Raw genomic sequence first — 19,077 nt, forward strand, 5'->3', positions numbered from 1 at the left:
AGCACAAATGATGATGATGATGATTATAAGGATACACACCTGCCATTACCCAAAAGTGTGGCTTCACTTTTACTGTTACATTCAAATGCAATGGTGATAACTCATGAGAGGCACTCCTGCAGTAATAGCCACCTTTTGTCTCATGGTTTACAGAAGCCATTGTTTATTTCAGATTTTGTAACATCTGTAAGATTTGCTTATCTTGATGCTTCATGTCTTCAGATATACATCCAGTGTATGACCACACGGTGAAGTGACTGACAGCCAACTTTGTGTGTCCATGCAGACCTGAAAACCTGCTGATTTGTTCAAACAGAGCTTATGAAACAATATAAAAGGGACAGAGTCGCCTGTATCTCCTAAGGAGACTCAGGTCCATTAATGTCTGCCAGACCACGCTGCAGAGGTTTTACCACTCGGTGGTCTCCAGTGCCATCTTCTACGCTGTAGTGTGCTGGGGCAGCAGGATGAAGACGGCCGACACCAACAGACTCAACAAGCTCATTAGGAAGGCTGGCTCGGTACTAGGAGTGGAGCTGGAGTCTGTGGTGGAGGTGACGGAGAGGAGGATGCTGAGGAAACTCCTCAGCATTCTTAACAACAGAATATGTCTGTATTTTTTACAGTGCTATGACATTTGAAGCTAGTATTATTGTGTATCATTACACACACGAACTCCAGTGTAAGATAAGATGTAATATTTCAATCTAGTTAATGAAAATCAAAGTTAAACAAACTTGTCGTTGGCTGTCTGCTTTATGGTTACAATATTTGTTCTGTTGTAAAAAATGTCTTCCCTATATAAGTGTGACTTATCAGCAAAAAAAGAGGTTTTGTCAATTTATAAACAAGATTTATTATAAAATGTAATAATAAAGAATTTAAATAAAACTATATACAATAAAAATAAATGAATATGTAAAATAACTATTTACAAGACAAAAAAGGTGACCAAGCAAAAAAAACTATTACAAAACTATTTACAGAAATACACTTCTTCACATGGCGTCCGTCCTCTCAGTCTGTAGAAACACAAACACAAACATGATCAGTCCTCTGTGACACTTTGTGTGTGTCCACCTGCATCAAACAGCATATTTACCTGTTGTGGCTGGAGTCCTCGTCCTCACCCTTTTCCTCTTCTTGCCCTAAAATCAAACACATGACACACATTACACTCTGTTTTCACTGTCTGTGGAGGAGTTGTGTCGTAGTTGTATGTGAGCAGAGTGTGCTTACATAGTTGGCTGCTGTCGACCACCCGGGGTACAGCATAGTGTGGAGCAGCCGCTCTGCCTCAGCCTCCTCGTAGTACCTCGCCTGCTCCTCCTTTGACAGTGAATTCCACTGTGGACAGACGACAACTCACTGTCAGCACATGTACTAAAACACACCTGCAGGCCAGTAGTACACAGTGATGTGTGTTTCTGCTGTGTGTGTGTGTCATAAAATCAGAGAAGCCTTGTTAATATTGGTGCCTGTGGCCATTAATTGAACTGCAGTCAGCATTCTGAGGCTCATAGTGTCAGATCAGTGCTGGCTAATAGCTGCCAAAATGCAGTAGATGACATCAGTTCAACCAAACTCTTGATCCAGAGTGTTTCTTACCATCTGTCCCACAGCTGCGTTCACAGCCGCACTGCCCTTCATGCCCTTCCCAGCAGCGACCTGGGACCTCTGCTCATTGAGGAAGAGCATGAAGGCGTTCCTTGGCGGCTGTGACGCTGGTTCATCTTCATGTTTTCTTTTTCTACAGGAACAAAACATTAAATACAATTCAAATTCATCTCTGGGAAGCTGTTCAGCTGCATTAAAGCCCAATACACAGACAGAGATAATAATGATTGCACAGACCTGAACACCTGATCATTGATGATTTCATCATGATCAGTCACATATTGTCCAAACACAGCATCAGCAACTTACCTTGATGTGGTGGGGAGGGGAGGAGCAGCATCAGAACCTAGACTGAAAGTGGGTGAGAATGAGTTTTTTTCCTTTCTCCCAGAAAGAAGGAAACAGCCACTGGTGGGTGTGGTTTGTGCCACTGGGTTTTGTGTCACACCCACAAAACAGGCAGAGCTGAGCCCAGGGACCAGGCCCTCCTCATGTATTCTGCTCCGTCTGTTTCCTGTCTCTGCTGTAGATCATATAAAAGTCACCAACAGCATTCCTCACTGTAAAAGGGGGTCAGTCCAGGACACAGCTGGTCTCAGAAAGGAAGCAGCATGTCTGTTACTACATCCACAGAGCTGCTGGTTCACTGCTCCTCACACATTCTCTCTGACTGCGATCAGGAGCTCAGTCTCACCTGTGTTGGTCTGACTGGTCTAAAGACTCACTAATGACTGTGAGACTACAGTGAGGAGACTTTCTGTTTCTGTGCTGTGAACATATATAATGTGTCCTTCAGCGCCACCTACTGACAGAGGTGTGTGTGCGCAGAAGTGCAGTGTAAAAGCTGACACAGAGTGTGACTGTGAGTTTCAGTCAGACTGTAGGAAAGGAACTGATGAAGCGTTCCTTTTTTGTATAAAGTTAAAACACTATATCAATAGTATGTACTAAAGTAAATCTTAAATAAAACAACTATTCCCAGATAATCATTATGTTTTCAGACAATGATCGACACACGAACACTTCAAGTTTCTGCTGCTTAAAAACAGAAAACGTCCTTTTTTAGCCTCAGGTCAAAGTTAAACCATTGATCTGATCATTTAAAAACATGTAAACAAAGGAAATGGTCAGACCTGATCATCACTGATCAAAGACACAGTAGAGGACGGTGTTACCTTTTAATGTCTGTCTGTTTCAGACACAGTAAAAGCAGAACAGCCCTCAGAGTCCACTTCCAAATATCAGACATTCTCAGCTCATGACGTACAGTCTGTCTTATTATTATGTGGCTGTTTAAAACACTGACGGTCATCTGAACTGTTCTACCACTGAGATCACAGATTGATGTTTGGATTATCCCAGATTAACAATAATCCATTTATTCCACTGTTATGCTGATGACTGTCAAATGTACCTGCCACTAAATCAGGGAGAGGCCTCTTAGACCAACGTTTAGAGTGATCTGCAGAGATGAAGGCATTGATGTCACTGAACTTTCTCAGCCTGAGTGATGAATAAACTGGGGTCATGTTGTTCGGCCCTGGTGATGCCTCCAAAACTCACGTGGATCTGGGTCCTCTGAGTCAACATGTGCTCATGTTCATGGCCATGAATGCTTTTATTTATTTATTCACAGGTCTGTTAGTGCTTTGAGCTCATTTTAAGTCTTATTGTTTTATTGTTTGTTAGACTGTTTGGTTTTATGGATTTCTCTGGTGTATGTTTCCTCCCATTGCAGACCTTCCAAGTAAGGATGGTGTTTCCTTGGTCCGTATCTTTTCATCCTTTTATCCTGTTTTATTTGTTTTTAATTTAAGTAGAAGTGTGTATGGGTGCGTGTGTGTGTGTGCATGGTACGTATTTTGGGTGTGTGTGGGTCTGGGGGTATTATTTTATTTCTGTAAAGCACTTTGTGTTACAGTATGCTGTATGAAAGGTGCTATATAAATAAACTTTGATTGATTGATTGATTGACAGGTGCCAAAAACAGTGAGCACATCACTCCGGTTTTAGCTTCTTAGCTTCCATCCATCGGCTCCCAGTGCAGGTTAGGATGTAAAACTCTTTAATTTGTTTTTTAAAAGTCTTCATGGCCTCACCCCACAGCATCTGTCCGACCTGCTTCAGCCATACACTCCCTCAGGCTCCCTCAGGTCGGCACATCGGTCTCTTTTAGTTATTCCAAAGACACAGAGGGAATGGAGAGGCGATGGTGCTTTCTCAGTCCCAGCCCCTAAACTGTGGAACCAGCTGCCTCTGCACATTAGGCCGGCTGACTCTGCTGCAGCTTCTAAATCTTCTCTGAAAACACACCTTTGCTCTGTGGCTTCAACTCAGTCTGAGATTTTATTGTTTTATGTTTTTTCTTTTTAAGTTTTATGTGTTTTATATGCTTTTCTATTGGTGGGCAGCGCTTTGACCAACAGGGTTGGTTTATAAATAAAGCTGAGGTGAGTTGGTCTGACACACTCACCGCTGTGTGCACCAACAACACAGAAACACATGTGATGGTGCAGAGTGTGTAATCCTCTAACATGTCTGAAAACAAAACCAAAGACAAACCTGTAAAACGGCCACAGCACCTGCACTGCAGCCTGCTGTCATCACACTGAACAGAGTTTCAGTGTTTCATCAATACTCTCATTGAAATGGATGGAACGCTGTGAGGCCTTTATTCACTGTGTTTTATACACTTTAAATTTTGTGTTGTCAGTCACAGAGTGTGTGGTTGGTTCTGACTTCTTGACTGCAGTCATTTTGTTCTTCCACCAGGGGGCAGTCACACACACAGTGTTTGATGCAGCAGTCTGAGCCCTGAATATGTAAAGTCTACTCTGTGTTCACAATATATATAAAATATATGAAACATTTAAATCAAAGCAAAGACGTTGTTAGTAAACTACTATTTTACAAAACTAATATGAACTGTGTACTGGGCTGCTGTTTTTTTATTTTTATTTTTTTTATTTTGTATTTTTTTGTTGTTGTTTTGTTTAAAGGTGGAAACACGGTGGTGTAAGAATTATCCAGTGACACCCGTTAAGGCTGATTGGTCACTCTGATGAGCTTGATGAGGATGACAAATCTTTAATACTAATTATAGCAAATGTTGGTAGTTTCTTTGGTTTGTGGTCACTTACACTAGTTTGTGACACCTGCATACAGATTTCAGAGACTGTGTCTGTCTCTAATTTTGTGGCCTGTGTTTGGGCCATGTCCAGACATGCTGGGTTGTCTGTCTTGGTCACAATGAGTTGTGGTTCTGGACTTGGTGCAGAAGATCTTTGGGGTTGAGTCAACACATTGATGGTTTTAAAAGAAACAGGTACAAACTCATACCCAGCAGAAGGACCGAAGTCTTCAAAGAGCTTGTACAAGTGATCGATTAAATCAGTGAGGCAAACAAAAGTCATCATAATTGCAGTTCCTTCTGTTTGAGGCAAGCCTGCTGCACTTCTGGAGTGTGGGTCAAACACTCCGTAGTGTCCTGATCTGTCACGAAATACTGCGATGCACTCGCGGGACACGATCAGCAAAGCATGGCTGACATCTTCCGACAGACATTGAAGACGCGTGGCAAGTGGCAAATACCAACTTTCATTTACAGCACTGAATGGGTCTCCGTGCAGGCTTCCCAACCTGATTTCAGCCATGCAGACGCTATAACGTTTGGTGTCCGTCTGCACCTGCTGGGGCAACTCCTCTACGGCAAGGTGATTGTTCTGAAACCTACCTTCTGCCAAAAGGTTTGTTTTCACTTGAACATAGACAGAGTTGCCGAGCACAAGGACTTTGTCAAGGTCCACTGTGTCAAAGCACAAACCTTCAGTGTGGTAGGCCAGGAACATCAGAGCATTACAGGTACACTGATGGTTTCTAGAAAACTCACTGTACATGTTATCGCTCTGACTGTGAGTCGCTCTCACAGAGCAAATGCGGTAACCTGGACCTGCGCCTTCCCCTGTCTGTGGTCGTGTGTGTGAATCTATAGGGAGCTTTTGGAAAAGGTGTGAGAAGAAACTCTTAATACTACTGGATGTAGTAGTAAATCCAGCCTCTTGAAGCTCCTCAGCCACGTCCAGCTCTTCTGGTGAACTGACAGTGTTTTCTGATTGTTTTGACAGAACGTCTGAGCTGGCCTTTACCTCCACACACATCAGCTCCAGAGCTTTCTGTTCCCCAAGATCCTTCTGGACTTCCTCAAGTTCTTTAAATAACAGCTTGTGTTGCTGTTGGACAGCCCTGTAGTCCTCCTTTAAGGATTTATACTTGATGTCCAGAAACCTTTTGTGTTGCAAACTCTTGTTGTGGGACACAATTTCTTCACACAGAGCTCTGTTGCTCTTGTCCAGGTCTCCAATTTCACCTGATATACTGTGGATCTTGGCTGTCACAGATTTCTCCTTGTGGATCTTTCTCAGAAGATCCGCTAGCTCCTTCTGCAAAGTCTTTTTCTTCTTGATCATATTTGTTTTATATCCCTCATAAAATGTAGAGTACTCATTGAAAGCTACCAATTTTGCACAGTTCTCATTGGAGGTCTGAATTTCCTGAATCAGTCTGTTGTTGTCCTGATTCATGATGTCTATGTCCTCCTGAAGCTTGTCACAGTCATATTTCCAGCCCTGCTCATCAATCAGCCTTTTGAAGGCCTTGCTGTGTTCTTTGATGAGGTCCTGTTGTTTTGCTGTTACAGCTTTCTGTTCAGCTTGTAGTTTTTTAAATCTGTCCTTCCGTTCTTTCCTGATCTGAAGCTCTTTGTTCATGACCTGGATTTGTTCGGTCAGATTCTTGTTTTCCTTGAACAGCTTTGTGATTTCTGTAGAGATTTCCTCATTAGTGATCAGGTAGTCTTCCTGCTTCTCCAAGTCTTTATTCAGACTCTCGAGCACTTTCTGCAGGGCGCTATTTTGGCACATATGGGCGTCTCTGGACAACTTCATGGCCTCAGCTATCTTCTGCGAAACTCTATTTATTTGAAGGGTTTGGTGGACCTGCTGAATCTCCTGCTCCACAGCTGCGTTCTCACTGTCGATGAGGTCACTTCCTGTGGCGTTCAGCTCTAGAATTTCCCTGATGCTGTTTTCCCATTGTTTTGACAGAACGTCTGTCCTGGCCTTCATCTCCGCACACTTCTGTCCCAGAGCTTTCTCTTTCTTAAAATCCTTCTGGACTTCCTCAAGTTCTTTACATAAGAATTTGTGGTGCTGTTGGATGGCCCTGTTCTCCTTCTTTAAGGATTCATACTTGATGTCCAGAACCCTTTTGCTTTGCAAACTCTTGTGGCAGGTCACAATTTCTTGATGCAGAGCTCCGTTGCTCTTGTCCAAGTCTTCAGTTTCAGCTCTTAGACTGTTGAACTTGGCCTCCACAGATCTCTCCTTGTGGATCTTTTTCTGAAGATCCACAAGTGTCTTCTGCAGAGCCTCGTTCTGCTTGCTCAGAGCTTTGTTGTCCTCCTCCAGGGTCTTACAGTTTTCCTTTAAAATTAACAACTGTTCATAGTTCTCCTTGGAAGTATGAATGTCCAGAATTAGTTGGTTGTTGATGTTTATCTGCTCCTGAATCTTGTCACTGTTGTATTTCCAGTCCTCCATCAGTCTTTGGAAGGTCTGGCTGCGTTTTTTGATGATGTCCAAATGTCCGGCCCTTGCAGCTTTCTGATCAGCTTGTAGTTCTTTATATCTCTTCTTCTGTTGTTTCTTCATGTAAAGCTCTCTGTTCATCGCCTTGCATTGTTCAGCCAGACTCATATATTTGTGTAGCCAGTTGTTGAGGTCTACAACAAGATCCTGACAGACGAGCTTGTAGTCTTTCTCCCTCTCCATGTCTTTTATCAGACCCTTGAGCTCCTTCTGCAGGGCCCTATTTTTACGCATATTGGCGTCTCTGGACACCTTCATGGTCGCAGCCATCTTCTGATAGTTTTGGACGTTTTTGCTGAGTTCCTCAACCTCTTGTTCAAGGTGGAGACTTTGCATCTGTACCTGCTCATGATCACAGGGCAAGCCTTGAAGCTGTGTCTTCAGCATGGTCACTTGGCTTTGGATGGCATCAAGCTGTTGATTGATGGCTTGCAGGCTGACTTTGGATTCAGCTGCTGACACATTCTCCTGAGTAGAGGGGAACACTTGATTGCTGGTCATTTCCGTATCTTCTTGAAAGTGTTGTACAGTTGAAACTCCCGCGTTGACGTTCTTAAATGATTTAAAAACCTTTGAAACTCTCTGTTGCATGTTTGTTGCAGGTGACCCTGTCTATGTCCAGTTATAAACATAGTTATGACATCATAAAGCCTTTATGATGTCCTAATGACATCATAGGCCCCCTGCTTGCTGAGAAGGTTCTGTACACAGAAGTTTGGGGTGGACAGCTCACCTCTGGGTCTCCCAAATGGAATGAACAGGACAGGGAGTGAAGGAGGGAGGTCTCACTCTGTCCTGTCAGTGTGCGTCACTGTGTGTTTGTGTACAGTGTTGTGAATGATCGAAGGAGTGAGAGCTCTTACCGTTAATACAACAATAGTAAGAACACGCTTGCTGTCAGCTGGTTTCATGAGTTAAATACAGGGTAAAAAATGTGGAGATTGATTATTTTCCAGTTCCTTTAATTATCAAACATTTAGCCTCTGTCTTCACTTGATGCCCACAGAATCAGAATAGTCAAAATGACTAGCTGCCCATAACTGGTTACATTACGTACACATTACGCCCCTTTATGCTGCTTATTAACATATAGCACTACTGTTGCTAACAGTTAATTAGATATATATATATATACATATATATACATATATATATATATAAATATATATACATATATATATATACGTATATACATATACATACACATATACATATATATATATACATATATATATATACGTATATACGTATATATATATATATATATATATATATATATATATATATATATATATATATATATATATGTATGTATATATAATTTCTTCTTCTTTTCTTTGAATTCATCAATAATTGGTTGTTTTTAATGACGTCTTTCAGCTTCAGCTCTTCCTTCCTCTGATCTCGTCCTGCTGTTGGTAAAATTACTTTTACATTGATCAATGAAGTCCCAGTCTGGAACCTGAGGGTTTGATTGTCCTTGAATGCATCAGGAGTGTTAAACTTATTGTAACTTGATACCGCTGGCAAAAGAATTTCCTTCGGGATTAATAAAGTTTGATCTTATTTTACCTCAGAAAACACTGACAGAATTAAAGTACAGTTACAGTAATAACAAGAATAACATGAAAAATGTAATTAATCGTAATGATACTGCTGGTCCTTGTTTAACTGACAAAAGGCCATGTAGGCAGCATCTCAACCAAAATTTTATTTATTTAATCACATAGAAAAAAATCCAACAACACAGCGGGCTGTCCTGTACAGCAGATGTCTGAAGTAGCAAACAGAAGGCACTGAAATCTCTACAGAGGTGACTGAGGATCCAAAGGAATCAACATGAAGTTCAACATTCATGTATGGCCCACAGCTCTGTGAGAGTATGTGAAACAACACCATCTTCTCCGTGGATGTCAGGTGGTGTGGACTCACCGTCTTATTTCTCTGAGATCGTTTCTTCTCTCCTCCCTTCTACCTGTGTTACAGGCTGGGCCTGAAAAAAATCATTGGCTCTAAAAACAGGCTGTCATGCTCTGTGTGTCCTGAATGATTTGCCTCCTGGCAGCTCTGAGCTCTCCCCCAGTGCAGGGAAGCTGTGTTCATCTCTGAGCTGGATATCGATCATCAGCGCGTTCTTCTCCTCCTCCTCTTTGGCCAATTGCTGCTCTTCTGTCAAACCAAACGCCGGCTCTGCCGAACTCAATGACTTCCTGTGGAGAGACACACATGGAGGCCAAAGAACAACAGAGACAACAACACAACTTAGATGCCATAACTGACTCACACAGGACCAGCATTCATATGACAGGAAATCTGCAAAGATCCTTTGGCTACACAGTGGAAGACACAGCTAGATTGCAGCCGTATAATCCATATGTGCTGATATGAAAACACAGATTACAGCCATCCACTCAACTGACCTGCTGGATTTTGTGCCTCCCTGCTCCTCTGCAGAGGCCTGGGGGGGCCAGGAGTGCTGCTTCTGCATGCGGTAACAAGGGAGGAGGAGGAGGATGCTTGGACGGACTTCCCACTTCCTCTCCCTTTACCCCTCTCTTCCCACTCTGAGGAACACACAGCTGTTCATTATGTGTTTCATGACAGTGTGTGTGTGTGAGTGTGTGTGTGTGTGTGTGTGTGTGTGCGTCCACTACCTCCATGTCCGTTGCTGAGCTTCTTGCTAACCACACTGCTCTAGCTGTTCTCATCACAGGAAGGACATAGATTCCACAGTGGGACCTGCCTGTACATACACACACACACACAGGCACAAATGACGCACAAACAGTTGATGCGAACACAGACACACACACAGACACACACCTGGCAATGATCTCCTACAGTGAAATGCATCCCAGCAGCGATGGAGCAGTCCATCTTCTGTTGGGCTGAAAGGAAAAAAAAAATCCTGTGTTAGTTTTCTGTGTGTGTGTGTGTATGTGTGCATCTTCTGTTTGTGTGTCACCTTGCTTGGTCTTGTGCCAGACGTCGTACTCTACGTTCCTGAGCAGAGTTAGGTTCAGAGATCGTCTCACCCGCTCGGGCAGCTGCCAGCCACGCTCACGGCCCTGACACACACACACACAGACATGATCAGTGATAATATCTGCCAAGTAAGCGGGTGTGTTTGTTTGATCAGTGTGTTACCCTGTAGCTCTGTCTTGTAGAAGTTGAGCTTGTTCCATTTTCCACCCTGTATAAGAAACACACACAAACACAGACACACACAGACACACATGGCTGCTTTGAAAGAATATTTTGCCAGGAAAAAAAAGAAAAATTACTCATTTTAAGTCTTATTGTTTTATTGTTTGTTAGACTGTTTGGTTTTTTGGATTTCTCTGGTGTGTGTTTCCTCCCATTGCAAACCTTCCAAGTAAGGATGGTGTTTCCTTGGTCCGTATCTTTTCATCCTTTTATCCTGTTTTATTTGTTTTTAATTTAAGTAGAAGTGTGTATGGGTGTGTGTGTTTGTGTACATGGTACGTATTTTGGGTGTGTGTGTGTCTGGGGGTCTTATTTTATTTCTGTAAAGCACTTTGTGTTACAGTATGCTGTATGAAAGGTGCTATATAAATAAAGTTTGATTGACTGATTGATTGACAGGTGCCAAAAACAGTGAGCACATCACTCCGGTTTTAGCTTCTTAGCTTCCATCCATCGGCTCCCAGTGCAGGTTAGGATGTAAAACTCTTTAATTTGTTTTTAAAAGTCTTCATGTCCTCACCCCACAGCATCTGTCCGACCTGCTTCAGCCACACACTCCCTCAGGCTCCCTCAGGTCGGCACATCGGTCTCTTTTAGTTATTCCAAAGACACAGAGGGAATGGAGAGGCGATGGTGCTTTCTCAGTCCCAGCCCCTAAACTGTGGAACCAGCTGCCTCTGCACATTAGGCCGGCTGACTCTGCTGCAGCTTCTAAATCCTCTCTGAAAACACACCTTTGCTCGGTGGCTTTAACTCAGTCTGAGATTTTATTGTTTTATGTTTTTACTTTTTAAGTTTTATGTGTTTTATATGCTTTTCTATTGGTGGACACAGTTTGACCAACAGGGTTGATTTATAAATAAAGCTGAGGTGAGTTGGTCTGACACACTTGTCAGTCATCTTGTTCTTCCACCAGGGGGCAGTCACACAGTGTTTGATGCAGCAGTCTGAGCCCTGAATAAGTAGTCTACTCTGTGTTCACAATATATATAAAATATATAAAACATTTAATCAAAGCAGACATTGTTTGTTTGTTTTTTAAAGTTTTTGTTATATTTTTTGTTTTTTGTATTTTTGTGTTTTTTTGTGTAACCCAGGTCACACGAACAGATTAGCACTACGCTACCTCTTGTGGAACTAACATTGCTGGTTTTGTGCTTTACAGACATGAAGAATGTTGTAAGCTGTTTAGCATGCTGCTCATTAGCAGAACATGCTACCGCTACAAAACCACTATTTTACAAAACTAATATTATGAACTGTATACTGGGCTGCATTTGTGTGTTTTTTTATTTTGTTGTTTTGTTTAAAGGTGGAAACAAGGTGGGTTAAGAATTATCCAGTGACACCCGTTAAGGCTGATTGGTCACTCTGATCGGCTTGATGAGGATGACAAATCTTTAATACTAATTATAGAAAATGTTGGTAGTTTCTTTGGTTTGTGGTCACTTACACTAGTTTGTGACACCTGCATACAGATTTCAGAGACTGTGTCTGTCTCTAATTTGGATTCAGCTGCTGACACAGTCTCCTGAGTAGAGGGGAACACTTGATTGCTGGTCATTTTCGTATCTTCTTGAAACTGTTGTACAGTTGAAACTCCCGCGTTGACGTTCTCAAATGATTTAAAAACCTTTGCAGCTCTCTGTTGCATGTTTGTTGCAGGTGACACTGTCTATGTCCACTTATAAACATAGTTGTGACATCATAAAGCTCTAATGATGTCCTAATGACATCATAACGGCTTTAGGAAGTCGTTATGATGTCATGATGTTGCCAGGGATCAAAGAGATCCAAGCAGGCCACGCCCACTTGGCCTCCTCTGCTGCCAGCCCAGAATTCTAGAATGTTGGTGATGCTGAATGTTTATCTTCCGGTTCAGGCCTCATGCTGAGACACAAGCAGGCAGACATATTTGTTTTGCACTGTGTCTCACACACCCAGGACTGTGTCCTCAGTTTCAGAAAACAAAAGTGAGGACACAAGATACCACTGTGTACACATGTGAGGACACAAGTAGGCTACATTATGAGAATAAATACAATTAAAAATCATCTCTGGGAAGCTGTTCAGATGAATTAAAGCCCAATACACAGACAGAGATTATAATAATGATCACACAGACCTGAACACCTGATCATTGATGATTTCATCATGATCAGTCACATATTGTCCAAAAGCAGCATCAGCAACTTACCTTGATGTGGTGGGGAGGGGAGGAGCAGCAGTAGGTGGAGGAGGAGGAGGAGCAGGCTCCACAGCAACAGGCCAGCAGGACAACTGTCCGCTCCTTTAGACAGAGACACAGACGTCCATGTTAGACAGCAGCAGCCGTGTTTAATCAAACTTTGTTTGTGTGACGGTTCAATCAGTGGCGGTTCTACATTGAATTACTCCCCGGGCGAGCCCCCCCGTGAGCACACCCCCGGAGGTCATTAAATAAGGGGGAAGGCTGCAATTCAATTCAATTCAGTTTTATTAATATAGTGCGAGAGAAGAGAATAGAAGAGAGAGACAGGACAGAGAGGATGAAGGTGAGACAGAGGAACAAACATGCACAAACATTACAGAGAACAAACATGACACACTGCAAAATGGATAATATGATGATAATTAATATAAATAAGAAATTCCCCATTGTCTATATATTTTTTTAATTAAACTAACATAAGGCATGTACACTAGAGCACTACAATTGTACTGGCTCAAACACATGTCCTTGCTTATTCAGACAAAACTGAAATATTTCACTGTACTAAAATAGGACTGCATTTTATACATAAATATAATTCTTTGTTAGCAATGATAGTGCTTTCAGATAAGCAGCATAAAAGGTTGTAATGTGTACACACTTTGGGCAACTATCATTTTGATACCTGTGTGATGGTCCAGGCTGTGGGCATCGAGTGAAGAGAGGCTGAATGGATGATAAATATGGATGAAAAATAATCATCCTCCACTTTTTACCCTGCATTTTACTCATAGAAGCAGCTGACAGTCAGCAGTATTCTTACTTTAGTTTAACGCTAATCAGCCTGTCATTGAAGGACTTATGTTAGCAGCCAGTAGCTAACTTGTTCGCTAACCGACCAGCCAGAGCACCACATCAGGAATGGACATTATAAAAACACAGCGCAGAGCATCAAACTCTCAGTCCAGCATCAGCCTACAGTCCTCTGTCTCTCAGCCTGCAGCTCTGCTGTCTGTCTGGTTTGGCCCCAAACCTTCCGTGTTGTTTAATGATCTTAACAGTAAGACCTCTCACTGCTCCTCTGATCAGGAGGAGATCAAGTTATCTGTGTCTCACTGTTGAAATGTGGTAGTAGAGCCCAAAAGGAGCTGAGTGATATGAAGAACTGTTTGATTACATGCAGCACAAATGATGATGATGATGATTATAAGGATACACACCTGCCATTACCCAAAAGTGTGGCTTCACTTTTACTGTTACATTCAAATGCAATGATGATAACTCATGAGAGGCACTCCTGCAGTAATAGCCACCTTTTGTCTTATGGTTTACAGAAGCCATTGTTTATTTCAGATGTTGTAACATCTGTAAGATTTGCTTATCTTGATGCTTCATGTCTTCAGATATACATCCAGTGTATGACCACACGGTGAAGTGACTGACAGCCAACTTTGTGTGTCCATGCAGACCTGAAAACCTGCTGATTTGTTCAAACAGAGCTTATGAAACAATATAAAAGGGACAGAGTCGCCTGTATCTCCTAAGGAGACTCAGGTCCATTAATGTCTGCCAGACCATGCTGCAGAGGTTTTACCACTCGGTGGTCTCCAGTGCCATCTTCTACGCTGTAGTGTGCTGGGGCAGCAGGATGAAGACGGCCGACACCAACAGACTCAACAAGCTCATTAGGAAGGCTGGCTCGATACTGGGAGTGGAGCTGGAGTCTGTGGTGGAGGTGACGGAGAGGAGGATACTGAGGAAACTCCTCAGTATTCTTAACAACAGAATATGTCTGTATTTTTTACAGTGCTATGACATTTGAAGATAGTATTATTGTGTATCATTACACACACGAACTCCAGTGTAAGATAAGATGTAATATTTCAATCTAGTTAATGAAAATCAAAGTTAAACAAACTTGTCGTTGGCTGTCTGCTTTATGGTTACAATATTTGTTCTGTTGTAAAAAATGTCTTCCCTATATAAGTGTGACTTATCAGCAAAAAAAGAGGTTTTGTCAATTTATAAACAAGATTTATTATAAAATGTAATAATAAAGAATTTAAATAAAACTATATACAATAAAAATAAATGAATATGTAAAATAACTATTTACAAGACAAAAAAGGTGAACAAGCAAAAAACACTATTACAAAACTATTTACAGAAATACACTTCTTCACATTGCGTCCGTCCCCTCAGTCTGTAGAAACACAAACACAAACATGATCAGTCCTCTGTGACACTTTGTGTGTCCACCTGCATCAAACAGCATATTTACCTGTTGTGGCTGGAGCCCTCGTCCTCACCCTTTTCCTCTTCTTGCCCTAAAATCAAACACATGACACACATTACACTCTGTTTTCACTGTCTGTGGAGGAGTTGTGTCGTAGTTGTATGTGAGCAGAGTGTGGTTACATAGTTGTCTGCAGATGACCACCCGGGGTACAGCATAGTGTGGAGCAGCCGCTCTGCCTCGGCCTCCTCATAGTACTTGGCCTGCTCCTCCTTTGACAGTGAATTCCACTGTGGACAGACGACAACTCAATGTCAGCACATGTACTAAAACACACCTGCAGGCCAGTAGTACACAGTGATGTGTGTTTCTGCTGTGTGTGTGTGTCATAAAATCAGAGAAGCCTTGTTAATATTGGTGCCTGTGGCCATTAATTGAACTGCAGTCAGCATTCTGAGGCTCATAGTGTCAGATCAGTGCTGGCTAATAGCTGCCAAAATGCAGTAGATGACATCAGTTCAACCAAACTCTTGATCCAGAGTGTTTCTTACCATCTGTCCCACAGCTGCATTCACAGCCGCACTGCCCTTCATGCCCTTCTCAGCAGAGACCTTGGGCCTCTGCTCATTGAGGAAGAGCATGAAGGCGTTCCTTGGTTTCTTGATGTGCGGCTGTGATGCTGCTTCATCTTCATGTTTTCTTTTTCTACAGGAACAAAACAGGAAAAACAAAAGTGAGGACACAAGATACCACTGTGTACACATAGGAGGACACAAGTAGGCTACATTATGAGAATAAATACAATTCAAATTCATCTCTGGGAAGCTGTTCAGATGAATTAAAGCCCAATACACAGACAGAGATTATAATAATGATCACACAGACCTGAACACCTGATCATTGATGATTTCATCATGATCAGTCACATATTGTCCAAAAGCAGCATCAGCAACTTACCTTGATGTGGTGGGGAGGGGAGGAGCAGCAGTAGGTGGAGGAGGAGGAGGAGCAGGCTCCACAGCAACAGGCCAATAGGACAACTGTCCACTCCTTTAGACAGAGACACAGATGTCCATGTTAGACAGCAGCAGCCATGTTTAATCATACTTTGTTTGTGTGATTTACTTACGGGTCAATAACAGACACTAGGACCATGTTGTCCGGCAGCCTCACCAGTGGATGTTGAAACTGAGGACACAAATGTGGAGGTGATTAGACAAGTTGGTGTCCTCTGTCTGAGAGTGTGTATTCAACTGTAAATCTGATTCACTGTTACACATGATCAGCCTCTGTGGGTCTGTGATTAGACTGTGTGTTACTGCATCTGAAGCAGGGACAGGTGGAGACATGGTCCACAGTGTCAGTGACAGTTCTGATTACTGTGTTACTTCAAAAAGGTTTTAGTAGTATGTAGTGTTTCATTTTGAAGGTTTCTTGTGGTTTATACTCCGTCCTCATGAGGTCCAGCTGTGTCTGCTTCCTAACTTGTGTACTTTGTGTTTTTATACTCAGCCCTTCCTCTTGTCTGATGCTGCTGTTTCCAACAACCAAACAACATGTATTAGTGTGTTTATCGAGGGTCTTACTGTGTTCCCAGGTGAAGCTGCTGCTGCTGCTGTGGAGCTGCTGCAGGAGGGGGCAGGGGACTCATGATGATACTGCAGAGAGACAGGGAAGATTGAGCAGACATGACACACTCAGAGTCGGCCTTATTTTGATGTGGAAATAACTGAATGGTCAAAATTCAGACTTTTGTGTGGGTCAGGTGTTTTTGTCTCTGTCCCTGACCTCCACTTTGTGTCTTACCTGTCCCTGGCTGGCTCCGTCGTCCAGCTGTAGGCGGGCGAATGGTGCAGCAGGCACAGGAGGAGGAGGGGGGTCGGATGCACCATCTTGAAGCAGATCCAGAACCGCTGCTTCAAGAGTGGACACAACCTCCCCCCACTCCATCTCCTGCACCGTGCTCTTCACTACTGGCCAGAGGTCCATTTTAAACTGTGCAGGGAACATTTGAAACAATTTGGTTGATTTTGGTTTTACATATGTTCAAACTATGGATCAATAAACACAGTGATTATAATTCAGCAATAATATCATTGAGTGGCTTCATTTGAACTTACAAATGAAAATGCTACATCAACAATACTCCAGCATGGTTTAAGAATTGTACATTATACTCAAAGAATATATTTACATCAAACATTTAGGGAGAATATTCATGTGCATCAGTTTTAAGAGTATTATTCAGCTGTTACAGAGGTCACATCAGCAAATGAGTCTGAATCAGTTTAAAGTGTCTGTTCGTATTTACCAGATGTGGTCAGTGATGGCTGGTCTCCAAGGGTCTTCTGTCTCTGATGGCCTGTTAAATATATAGACAGTGTGATGTGTTATTATTCAAATAAAATGCTGTTAACATTGATTTTATCTTAATCTGCTACAAATCAAAATGCTGTATCAACAATAATAATCCCATATTTTAATGCATATTCAACACTTCAAACAGAGCACATTTGAATCTAAATATAATCTTTATTTGTACTTTCAGATTTGCAGGAAGCAGCTCATTTAGTTGTATCTCTAAATATTTTCTACATTGTTGTTCTCAGTACAAGATATAATTTATTAGGGATGTCCCGATCCGATCACGTGATTTCAGACTCGATCGGAATCGGACATTACCTCCCGATCAGGACTCGGATATATATTTATTCTCAAAGTTAACGCCCTCTGTGCAGGGTGGCTCTGTGTCCTGTAGTGTAGGGGTATGACAGTTGCTTTTGGTGTGAGAGGTCGTGGTTCGAGACCTCGATGAGCTGCTGCGTGTGTGAAATCTCCCAGCGTGGCGCTCTGGACACACACACACAGAGGTTTTGCCCTTATAGAGAATCCTGAAAGTATCGGATCGGGCCTCGGTATCGGCAGATACTCAAAATCAAACGACTCGGACTCGAGGGCAAAAAAACCTGATCGGGACATCCCTACTATTTATGAAATAATGCAATTTTAAATCTCAGCCGTCTTCCACCCTGTCAGTGATTATCCACAACACTCAAATATTCAACCCTTTCTGTACTCTTGCATTGATTTAACAGCTGTAGTACAAGTTCCTTTGCTGATACAGACGTTACATTATATTAAAAACCACCACCAGCACTTAGGAAGAACATCTGTGTACCATCAAAGTGCATCATTCAGTTGTTAGAGGTCAGATCACTACATTAGTCTAAATGAGTTTAAACTATCTGTTAGTATTTACCAAATCCCGTTGTTCAGTTGGTTTTTCTTCTTATTTTTCAGGAGCTCAAAAAAACAGCTTCTCTCTCTGTACTCAACTGTGCAAATGAACAATATTCAAAACATAACATAACAACATTCTCTGGCTGCTGTGACTTTTTAAAACTTCAAAGCAGTTGCAAGGCAACAAGTCCTATGACATCATTACATAGAATTATTGTATATTACACACAAAAACTCACAGTTAAGAGCAGGAGTGAATCTGAATCCTTCTGTTTTATGTACACTTTCAACATTAATGAAGAATTTGTCTTTATAGTTATTCATATACACAAAGTGTTTTAGCTTTAGCTACAGTGTGTAGTGTATGTGTGCATTGCTTTCAGCTGTGTTTGCCTGTCATGATGAGGGAGAGTTAATATTATTAGGAATAATATTAGGAAAGTGTCACTTTAGAGGCTCATCATGCTCAAATGAATAAAAACCTGCAATAAATCCTCCTTTGTTCAGGTTTAATCAAGAATGTTTCCTGAGTGTGTGTGGCACATTGTCACAGAAATGTGCAAAAGGGGAGTTTGTAAACATCAACAGTCTTTCCATGGTCAGGATTTTCAGCAAACAGTATTTTGTCCTCCTGACGAGCTGGAGACGGTTTAAGAGGACCCAGTCTGGTTGCTTCACGCTCTCTCTCCCCATCTGGCCTGCTAGGAGGGCTGCTGCCCTATCTGGCCTGCTGCAGGCATGGCAGTCATTTTGCTTGCACATTTCCTTATTTGTCAATTGTTGGTATTCAACTACTTTTCTTTCTTACAATAAATGGTAAAATGGTTAAAGTTGCGTTCGGCCTCCCCTATTTGTAACTAATCTAAACTACACATTATATACCTACATGTCACAGATTATCTAGAATAGTTCAGGAAAGCAGAGGATGTTGATCTCTTTCC

The 19,077-nt window shown here is 42.0% G+C and overlaps 1 protein-coding gene and 2 long non-coding RNA genes across 3 annotated transcripts; all 3 read right to left on the minus strand.

Annotated features, from left to right (window-relative positions):
* Window positions 1-9,338: 9,338 nt before the first annotated feature.
* On the minus strand, window positions 9,339-10,024 carry LOC114445225 (uncharacterized). Its single transcript, XR_003671607.1, has 3 exons — window positions 9,917-10,024; window positions 9,683-9,826; window positions 9,339-9,472 (listed from the first exon to the last, which is right to left on the minus strand). It is a non-coding gene; the product is annotated as an uncharacterized LOC114445225 (long non-coding RNA).
* An 8-nt stretch (window positions 10,025-10,032) lies between these two features.
* On the minus strand, window positions 10,033-10,461 carry LOC114445227 (uncharacterized). Its single transcript, XR_003671609.1, has 3 exons — window positions 10,410-10,461; window positions 10,228-10,330; window positions 10,033-10,150 (listed from the first exon to the last, which is right to left on the minus strand). It is a non-coding gene; the product is annotated as an uncharacterized LOC114445227 (long non-coding RNA).
* A 4,447-nt stretch (window positions 10,462-14,908) lies between these two features.
* LOC114445057 (transcription factor 7-like) lies at window positions 14,909-17,253 on the minus strand. Its single transcript, XM_028420002.1, has 8 exons — window positions 17,208-17,253; window positions 16,703-16,891; window positions 16,483-16,554; window positions 16,026-16,084; window positions 15,854-15,946; window positions 15,448-15,601; window positions 15,079-15,186; window positions 14,909-14,987 (listed from the first exon to the last, which is right to left on the minus strand). Exons 2-8 carry the CDS (start codon window positions 16,883-16,885, stop codon window positions 14,925-14,927), a joined length of 732 nt encoding a protein of 243 aa, XP_028275803.1. The 5' UTR covers window positions 16,886-16,891; window positions 17,208-17,253; the 3' UTR covers window positions 14,909-14,924.
* Between the last annotated feature and the right edge of the window lie 1,824 nt (window positions 17,254-19,077).

The sequence above is a fragment of the Parambassis ranga genome, chromosome 13, assembly GCF_900634625.1.
Source record: "Parambassis ranga chromosome 13, fParRan2.1, whole genome shotgun sequence".
Lineage (NCBI taxonomy): Eukaryota > Metazoa > Chordata > Actinopteri > Ambassidae > Parambassis > Parambassis ranga.